Here is a 10874-nt window from a genome sequence, read left to right on the forward strand (position 1 = left end):
CAGCACACTCATTCCGTCTGTTCAGTATAAACTACCCTGACAGCATTCTATCATTTCTTCTGGAACTGACTTACCAGGTAGTTCTGGTTTGGCTGAATCAGTTCTCTTTTCCGATGAAATACTCCTTCTAGGGACATTACAGTTACGATGTTGTATTGCGAAAGGAGTCATGCACTCACCTTGACTACCGCCAGGGGGCGATGTTGCGCGTCTAGTAAGATCCTTCATTTTAGTTTTTTTGCCATAGTAAAAGGAATAGAGGTGGCTATTTGAAAAGAATATCATATTAGTTAGTTGTTTTTTTTTGGAGAAAAATTAAATGCAACACTGTAAAAGCTTAATTTTCCCATAAATGTGAGTAAACGTTGCCTGCTTACAAAAAATTGCTGATTATTTTGTTCTTTAACTTTTAAAATTTAAAAACTTAAGATTTAGTTTACTGAAAAAAAGCCGTTTCTGAATTGGCTTGACAAAATGTTTCAAGGCGTCAACTTGAGGATCTATTTTTACTTAATGTTCCCACAATGTCAAAAGGGTGTTTGCTAATATTTTACAAAAACACTGGAAACAAGCAGATTCCTGCTTTTGAGTTTTAAACCAGGTACATCTTTGCATAATAGTGACGTACCTCGTCAAATAATTTTTGAATTTAATCGAGATTTTAAAAAGAGCCAGCAGGTGGAGCTATTGTGCTTGTCAAAAGTCACTCACGTCAGCTAGATAGGTTTAAAATATAAAGAAAATATGCTGTTATTTTAACCACAATTGAATTTTCTTCATTCCCCTTAATGCATTTCTTTCTTCAAGCACGCTTCTCAAATTTCTTTACACTGAAATAAACATTACAAAGTTTATTTTTAAAGAAAAAAGATCAAAATAAACCATTTTGAAAATAAAGTATGCTTAAATAGTAGGTTGATTTATTTACTTTTACAAGAAAAAATGTGCAAGGGATGACAGGTGCTATTTATTAAAACAAATGGATTTCATATTTTGTCGATTATATATGAATACACAGTCCACAACTAAAACTTATCAGATGATACACAGACAGTATCCATAAATTTCTTATGCATTAAGAGAATATTGTTTTATTAAAACACATCACAAAAGATTATACAAATCACACTCTAAACACACATGCAATAGTAGGCACATTTAAAAGCTGCAAACACAATGACCTTAAATCATTTTCTATTCTATTCAATAAGGTACAGCAGAACAGGTACAGAATCTCTTTGAAAAAGACTTTACAGTACCAGTACCAGCTATTCCTCTAAGCAGAACCAGTGTTCATACCCAGCCACCATATCGAAGCTTATTAGGCAGATAGATGTTGGTGAGGAAGTCCGGAGCTATGGAGGACAAGGACTGCAGTTCTGCCTTCACTTTACTCTGCTGCATCAGCTCAATCTACAACAGGCAAGCAAACAACTTTAAAGAGGTATGGAAGAGAAAGCTGTACAAACATGTCTAATTTTCATCCTCTCACATACATTCTTCTGTAATGTGTCACATAAGGAAACCTCAAAACTCTGTAGGGACTTTGTCCTTTTAAAAAAAACAGTGAGATTTCTTGCACCAGCTTCCAAACATCAGATCTGTTTATATATATATTTTTTGATTAACTTGTTCTACGGTATTATTTAGATGTGTAAACAAAAGTAGTTATGTAGACCAGATTTTGTTTGTTCAAGAATGACTAATGAAAATTAGGTATATTAATAAAATAAAAAAGCAGGTGTTTGCAATAAACAAAGTACAAATGAACTGCATAAGTAAACAATATAACACATATTAAATGTTAATTTAAATATAGATTCAAAACTTAAACCAAATAAATTTCACCAAAGCAGTCCTTAAATTATTCAACAACCTGAACAGAATTCTTCATTAAACCATTTGTACATCAGGTCTGATCTAAGACAGACCTGGTGCAAACCACCGAGGCTTAAAGAAATTAAACCAAAATTAGAAGTACAGTTATGTCAATAGCATTATTTAACCATTCAGAGAAGACCAGAAAATGGCAAAATAATGCAAATGGTTAGCAAAAACCCTACGTTTTTCCGAAGATGCGGTCCACATGATTAAGTTAAAGAAACAGCGACTACTCTACATGAATGTAGCTTAAAGGGGAAGGTATCAATAGCGCACAGCATTAAACAAAATAGTTAGTTCCAGCTGAGAATCTTTTCAGGATGGTGAAACAAAACACTGGAACTTGTCAGGACTGAGAATCAGCGCTATGTCTCAAGGAGAAAGAACAAAGACACATTAAAATCGTCCCCACTATGCTTACAATGACGTATGATGGTGCCTCAGTAGAGCCTGTAGATTGGGGGAAAACATGGATTTAACAAGCTAACTAAAAGCACTTGGAGTCACCTGGTGTCAGTGTGAGAGTTGAAGTTTGGCCTTCATTGGGTCTACCAGCAGGATAGTGATCCCAAGCACACCTCAAAATCCACCAACACACCCTTTAAAAGAGGGATGTGTTGGACAGCAGAATGGCCATTATAGTTGTCTTAATTTCATTAAAACTCATTCCTTTAACTTAAAAAAGGAGAATTTTATTGAACTGACGACCTTTACACAGCAGTTGGCTCAGTTACAAAATTAGTTGCAACTGAGCAAAATACAACTAATTGTATTTAGCTTAGCTCAGCAATTTAATGTGCTGAGCTATTCAAATTGCCGTATTTGATTTGTTTATTGCAAACACATGTTAAGTGAAATTTTTTACCAATATACCTAATTTAATGTGAGGCTAAATAACTAAAAAGAGAAAAAAAAAGTTTGCTTTTCTCTTTTCCTGCACTTTTATTTTCACTCACCTCTTTGCACCAGTTTGGTTGGTTGGTTAAGTATGGCCTCTTCAGCAGACTGTTGAGCTTGTTTTCATCTGTCTTGGTAAGAGGAATCAGGGAATCCTCAGGCACCCTTAACCTAAGGCAAGTAATTTTCATTTCGCATTACTGATTGAAGTAATCACCTAAAACTATTTCTTCTGCCAAACATTTCTAGATTTGTAAGGCACAAAATAAGAAATTAGGTCAGTGAAGGAAAACAAGAAAAAGATGCAGACTACAATTAAATGCATCTCAAAAAGCTTTTTTTCCCTAAATTTGTTGAAACTGATGTATACTTAAAATGCCATATAGTCTCAAGTGCAGTCCCTTGAGGGGAAAAAAGAGGTAAACAGCAACTGAAACCAAAACAAACAATTTAAATGTCCTCCGAATATAATTCCAATTGGAGGCAGGAGGAGGAAATAGGAAGTAGCAAATTGTGAATCCAAACCTCTGCAGGTCAGAAGGGAGAAGGCCAAGCCACATAACGCTTGGGACGGTCAGACTGTGGGCCTCAAATGACATTGACTGTGGAAAAACCACTCAATTACACAAAATCTCCCCAATGCACACATGTTCAATGTGGTTTTATGTTCAAGAATGATTTTCAAATAAAACAGGGATGGATACACAAACATAACCAATGAAAATTCAGTTAATCTACTTCCTAAAAATGATCACTCCACACACAGCTACTGTAAACATTCTGAGACTTGAGTTTGTCCTTTACCAGACACCAAATGGAGCATTGCAGAGTATAGAAATAACACAGCACTTACCACTGATCCATACTTGTAGATACACATGATCTCAATGCCTGAAAACATTCAGAGAGAGACAGACACCGACATACCAGAGGAATTATCCTCTGAGATGTGAAACAGAACTTTGACCAGAATAAAACATTACATGTGTGTCTGGCCATGCAACTAGAACAAGGTTGAAAGTATCAAGAGTTTCCGAGGGGAGAGGTACTAATAGCCAAACTAAGCACAGCGCTTTGCAAAAATATCTGTAGTTCTCTAAATGTTCATGTTACACCGACAAACTTAAATGTATTTTATAAAGATTTTATACAACAAACACAAATTAACACATAACTGTGAAGTGAAATAAAATATGTGCTGCTTATATTTACCAAATTACAATAGAAGAAAAATGGTCTGCATCACCACGTCACTGTGAACGCAACATCCCCACAGTGAAACATGCTGGTGGAATCATGCTGTGAGGAAACTTGTTTTCCCACCAGACATGGAAGAGGGTCAGAATGAATGGGAAGGAAACTGTCTCTGTGATGGCTGGTTTTTGAAAACAATGTTTTGTAGCTGAAGGTAAATGTCTTAATAGTTTGTGTCCAGAATGTGTGAGGTCTGCAAAGATGTGAGCTGTCCTTCTCCTCAACCTAGAAGATTAGCCCTGATGAGTCTCTCTCCAGATCTACGTAGCTAAATACAGAACAGTACTGAAGAAAACCTGTTGACATGGAGCAGAGGTTCTTCAGCTTAACAATGGCCTTAACCCTCCAACCTTAGTCTTTTTGCTCTTTAAATGTGCAAAGCTGGAACTGAAGACCCCTGAAAGACCTGCAGCTGCAGGTACAGTGAAAGGTGCAGGCACAAACTACTGATTCACAGGTGATGAACACGAATGTATTCCAAACTTTTCACACCTTTAATAGTAAAAAAAAGAAAACCCAGTGTCATTTTCCTTGCATGTTCTAATTATGCACAACCTTGTGTTGGTCTACCACATAGAAACACAATAAAATACATGGAGGTGTGTAGCAGTATGGATATTTTTGCAAAATACCATTCTGTATAGATGCTAATATGTGCTGACTTAGCAAGACATGCAACCCAGCTGTGTTTGTCAAGAGATGAAAGGAGAGCCATCCTGATAGATGTGGTGAGCTATGCAAAGCATGCGTGAGAGTGAAGCTGATCTGCATTCAGATAAATCATCTGTACCATGAGGGTCAGCATCCACCAGGGCGAAGATGGGAATGTGTAACGTATCCCACAGCTTCCTCACCATCAGTCTGCTATTCACATCTGGCACACCTTTACCCTAACTCACACAAAATCAGTATAAAATTTATTGTGACTAGAGTTACATAAAAAAAAGGCTATGTGTTTTTTTGTTTTTTTTTAAAGACAAACTGTGATTAGGATGCATGGAGAAAGCTTTGTGGAGAGGTCATCATCTAGCAGCCTCTGGAATGTTGCATCCTTCTCTACAATCATGATAAATTTAGCTGATGATACAATATCTGAAAATAATTAAGACTTTAATAATTAAGACACATTTTGTCCAATAACAAAAAAGACTTAAGAATGTATACTTAAGACTGAGCTGGCTTTTAAAGGATACTTCTAATTCCACCGATGTTTGAGGAAATGGAAACAGCCTGAAAAAAAACAACCAAAACAAATACAGGGCTATAAATACTGGTTTACAAAGGGCAACGTCTCATGAAGTCAGTCTGATTCACCAAAAAGGATCCATGTGGAGATGTTGACACATCATGGAGCTGTATAGCAAATTTTGCATAGTGTATAGTACTGAAACATGCACTCAGAGTGTTCCTGTCAACAGTACAAGACTATGTGGTGAGCTGGTGACAGCAATGTACTGGAAAAAGTGCCAATGAGGCATAAAATAGCAACACAGAAGCTGGCTAATTACCTTACTTAAATAGTGCTGTATGATGTGGGGAAACATTTAAGCAGAGTATTTGTTTCAAAGTAAACTATCATAAATACTTTTAATGAGAATTTGTTTTGTTTTACATTCGACACATGGAGCTAATAAGAGTCCTTTTACTGTGTCAGAAAATGTGCTGACAGAGAAAGAGGTTTAAGAGATTGTTCAAGCATGTATGTCTGTCTAGTATCACTAATTCATTTTAGTCATTGCACATCATGACCCTATTTGCACTTTGTTCTTCGCTGTAATGGAAAATGTAACCATGGAGAGCAGAATGTTTAAACTAAGCTTCTAATAGGTTATTAGGTTGTTTTCCTCATTATTTCTCTTCATGCATAACAGAAACCGGTACTGCGGAACAAAACAAACAGGCATGGCCAATTCTTAACATCTGCACATGTATGTAGAGTTAATTTAATTCCCATTGCAGGTCATTATTCAGATGCTATAATAAGTTCTACATACTATGTTGTTTCTGAAAGCAAAATTTAAAATTGAATAGATGGATTGATCATGGACGATTACTAGCATATCATGTACTATTTGGTAGTTGAAGTGAAGATGACAAATGTTAATTGTTTAACTGGGATAGCGTGTCAGAGTTGATGGGAAGAGGAGCTAAATAAAAGGGAATGCTGAAACAAATATGTTAAAGGGTGCAAAAGTCTTGAAACTGGGGCAGCAGTTCGCCTCCCAGCAGGACAGCAACCCTGGACATAAAGTCTGACTGATACACTACTTTAGATCAAAGTATATTTGTGCATTAAAACAGCTCAATCAAAGTTCAGATCTAAATCAAAGTGAGAATCTGTGCCAAGAAAATGCCCCTAAATATTAGTTTCTAGTTGTACAAAGCTAGTGGAGATATACCAAAAAAAAACAAAACTGAGGCTATGTACACTTTGTAGAAATGTAGTTCTACAAAGTGTTGTCTCAGGGATAAACAGAAATTGTATTGGGCTATCTTGAAAAACCCTAATATTTTTTGAAGTTTGTGGCTATAACGAGGCAAAATCGCTAAATATTCAACCCATGTGAAGCATTAGATCTGTTGTATATCCAGGAAGAGTTGATATTAGAGGAAGTGCATTTTATATTTTGGGAAACTTACTGCTGAGGTGGGGTGGCAGTCAACTCTTGTTCCATCCTCCTCCAAATAACACAGATCACCAGAAATTAAGCCCTTGGATGTGGCCAACTGCAGACCAACAATACACAAACACATAAAATGTGACATATGGCTATACATGCCTTTTTACAGCACTGACTTTATGAACTCCACATCAATTCTATCTTTGTTTGATCAGTAAAACCATTATTTACTTCACAGGTGTTTCCTGAACTATGAAGAGGAGCAAAAATGAAATATGGCACTAATGTAAAAGATTTCATATGTTAGATTTTAGCTAATATCCAAAAGAATTCTGCTACAAGCTTTTAATATAAGAGGTTTGCATTTTCTGCCAAGCAGTCACTGAATTATGTAAACCATCTGTCAGACTGAAATGAATATGCACACGTACCACATGTAGTGATCTGCGAGGAACCTTCAGCATGCAGGAGATGTCATCTATTATACTATCCACAGTTCTCTGTGACCCAAACAGCTGTATGTTGTTGTAATATATGTCCCTGTGGAAGAAAACTTCAAAGTGAGCACATTTAAGAAATGCCGCCTTTTCTTTGTAAAACGACTAAACAAGGATATAGGAATGTAAAAAAAAAGACTTTTTTTTTATTTGGCTTTTGGGAAATTCACTGACGACAAATGACCTTTTAGTAGCATAAGAGTTGCTCTGCACCAGCCTGTAGATGACGGAAAGAATCTTCAAAATTTGCGCTTTGAACAGAGAAATACATGTTTTGTTATTTATATTTCACTCACAATCATCAATTCTTTTCTCGTTTTACAAGACAGGAGGAGAAAAGAAACCCAGAAAATAATCTCCTCTTTTCCATGTGAACTGATCCTTAAAAGCCTCTTTCAACATGTTCTGTCTCTGCCAATTTGTCACCTAAAACTAAGTCTGACTTTTACTGCCGTCTGTGCAGTTTATTCATATGTTTATAATGAATACAAATTAAAGCCACATGAAGAACCACACAGCTGGAAATAACTTTTGACTAAAAACAAGCGGGAGAGTTCAATTTGAAGCTGATGTGGAAGAAGTGTGGGTATTTTCTCACCAAATTTAGTAACAGATGAAGAACAGTCGCTCCTAATGGAGGTGACAGAATGCTCTGAGCTCATCTGAAGCCCGACAGCACTGTCAAAACTTTGGGACGAACAAAAAAAAAAGAAAAAAGTAATTAAAATCCATTTACAATATGCTGTGTTTATTTTTAGAGCCACCTGTGAGAAGATTCCAGTTTACCTCTCCCTCCTGACTCCCTCAGCTTTTTACATTTTTACAATGAACTAAGTCAAGCTTTGATCCAAAGAAGACTGACAGTGAGTCTTTGTTCATAACATGAGATCACCACAACCCAGTCATTTTAAAGCTCTTTATGGGTTTGCATGTGTCTTCCTTATCCCTGTCATCTTTTATTGAACAGGAAGCTATTAAAGCTTCAATCGTGTTGACTGAACAGGGCACGTATTATGCAAATCCAGACTGACCGCACTTCCTCTTAAGAAAACTTAAAAAAATTAATCATCACGTACAATACTTTTAAATAGGATGGGATCATATTGTGACGTTGCTGGAGAAGGGTGGGTTTAAATAAGTTTATATTTCTACCCACTCCTTTCAGTGTTTATTGTATTGCTGTAATTTTATTTGTAACTTGGTAAGTTCAGTACATTTCAATAAATTTCAAAATACGAAATTTTGAAGGCTTTGCTTCATGTTAAAAGTTTAGTGTGTGTATTTTAATTTATTTGATGATTCCTTGTGTTTATGTTTGAAAGTGGAGCTTGCTTTCCACACAGTGAAGAATCATGGCTTTATAACCAATAAATACACACTTATTTACATTCAAGTCATGGCCTAGAATGAGATTATTATGGTATGATTATTCAGACTATATACACAACAGTATTTTAGTATTACTGAACTGATTCAGAAATGTATTACCAAAATGTTTAACATGATCCTTTTTAGAATTCCAAACCAAAAATACAGTAATAATTCCTATTACAGTTAAAATACTGTAGCATTTTGATTATTAAAGGTATAATAATATTGTCTTTAATATTTTTTGTAAGTATGTGTATTCATCTTTCTAGAAAGATAAAAGATAAACATAAAAGCATTTATTCAGACAGCTGTCATGCAAAATGGACAGTGCTGTGTTACTCTGTGTTCCATACAAGCAGAAAAAATTATGATGGCTTTAGAGAAAGTGTTATCTTTCTCCAGAATCTAATTAAATGTTCTACAAAGTGCGTAAATTACATGAAGAAATCTGTTAGCAATTCTGAAATTGTAACTTTTTAAAACCTTGGTTTGCAAGTTCCAAGTGTAGTTCACTTCATCAATAATCTTCTACAAATCCACTGGATATGCGGCCAAGTGTATTTCAAGGAGGTGCCAAGAACTTATTTCATTGCAAGGAGAAAGGCTAGGTCAGAACTTAGAAAAAATAAAATAAAATCATCAGTAAAAACACTTAAAACCCCTGAATATGCAATCGCATTAATGTCAACTCTATAATCACTATATATCACTTAATCATACAATTTTAAAAAAGCTGTTCACAAACTATAATCTGCATATCTGTGAGGCCACTGACTGGAATATGCCAGAAACAAAAAAGGTTTGCATCATCATGGGTTCAAATCAGGTTTACCTGATATTGGCCCAACTGGATCTGTTGGGCAGTACCAGGATAGGTACTTCATCTCTTGACAGACTGGTCATTATTCCCAGGATTACACCTTCAATTTGAGTTAAAATTCCATCCCTGGATTAAATAAAATAAAAGCAATTAATAAAATATCTATTGATCATTGACAAACGCATCTAAAATTGTGCAAGGAAAACAGCGACACAGACACAAACATCTTAATTCAGTAATAATCTGAGACAAAAAGTCATTTCATTACAGACAACTGATTCGAGGACTACAGCCTCTGCACATGGAGTGCCTTCTACCAGCTGGGCCATCCAGCAGCCATGATGCACATTTCTGTAATGTACTCATGTTTATCATGTCACACTTCAGGTCTAAACATAGCTACTCGCTCATCCTACATTTACTTACTGGACATTGTGGCCATACCTCGTCTGTTAACTTATTTTTTTTACCATTTCACAAGTTTATTTGTTTTATTTAATGATTCATAGTTGTTATTTTTGTTAAACTAAAATAAATGTTTGCATGTAGAAAATAAATGACAACCAATATATGCGTTGACAAAATGAACAGAAGCAAAAGAGCACCAAAAAGTACAGCGTGCCCTGCATCACTGCAATGTGATTTAATGTTGAGCGTAATCGGAAAAGTCAGTTCTGTAAGTAATTGCTCTCATATTTTCATACTTTTATACTAATGTGAGATTTGCTTACATTGTAATAATGCTCAGATGGTTTCCTTGTTTGTGACAGCGAGGTATGGGTAGTGACTACGGTAGTTACATTACCTGAGTAACTTAAAAAATAAATAAATAAATAAATAAAAAACTTTTAGGGGCAATTTTAGGACACCATACTTTTAACTTTCACTTGAGTAAAATCATTATGAAGCATCGCTGAGTAAAATGAAAAGAAAAAATAAATAAGCAAGCTGGCTAACGCTAACACCGTTCTCTGACCGTCAGTAACAGAAATAAAAGCGAACTTACCGACTGGTTTCCTCCACAGCACGTTGGTTCTCTGCTATAATGTCGACATTGTTCAACAGCTGAACACGAAGCTTGTCGATTTCAGAAAATAACTGTGCTTCAAAAGCACTCATTATGTTTCTTTATAACCAACTAAAAAGAAGCTAACAGCTGTCTGACACTTTACCTCCGTGGTTAGCTTGTACCTCAAATCTCGCGGTTAAACGAGACTGATTGCCTCGTGCGGTTATTGGATGAGGACAACTAAAATAATTTTAGTATAATTTGATCTTGTACTAAAAACACTTCTTATAATGTTGCTTTTTTGAATAAAATTATTGAAAAAATATAAATATTTTTAAACTTAAATATTTTACCTACATAAGTGCAAAATTGCAAAATTATAGGCTACATTACTTTCAAAGTACTCTAAAGTACGTGGTCTGGACTTGTATTTACCCCATCTATTCTGATACCCCTAAAAAGTGCTTTTCAATCCATCTTGCAAAAATGGAAAGACTGTGGCACATTTTTAAACCTACCAAAAC

General features: G+C 35.4%; 1 protein-coding gene across 1 annotated transcript; it reads right to left on the reverse strand.

The window, feature by feature from the left end:
• Positions 1-966: 966 nt before the first annotated feature.
• Positions 967-10512, reverse strand: spo11 (SPO11 initiator of meiotic double stranded breaks). The gene is made up of 13 exons (XM_032562213.1): positions 10348-10512; positions 9354-9467; positions 7749-7837; positions 7335-7401; positions 7085-7193; positions 6673-6759; positions 5226-5262; positions 5015-5124; positions 4823-4922; positions 3632-3669; positions 3304-3380; positions 2838-2949; positions 967-1413 (listed from the first exon to the last, which is right to left on the reverse strand). The coding sequence occupies exons 1-13, from the start codon at positions 10458-10460 to the stop codon at positions 1294-1296; spliced, it is 1173 nt and encodes a 390-aa protein (XP_032418104.1). The 5' UTR covers positions 10461-10512; the 3' UTR covers positions 967-1293.
• Between the last annotated feature and the right edge of the window lie 362 nt (positions 10513-10874).

The sequence above is a fragment of the Xiphophorus hellerii genome, chromosome 1 (assembly GCF_003331165.1).
Source record: "Xiphophorus hellerii strain 12219 chromosome 1, Xiphophorus_hellerii-4.1, whole genome shotgun sequence".
In the NCBI taxonomy this organism is placed as follows: Eukaryota; Metazoa; Chordata; class Actinopteri; order Cyprinodontiformes; family Poeciliidae; genus Xiphophorus; species Xiphophorus hellerii.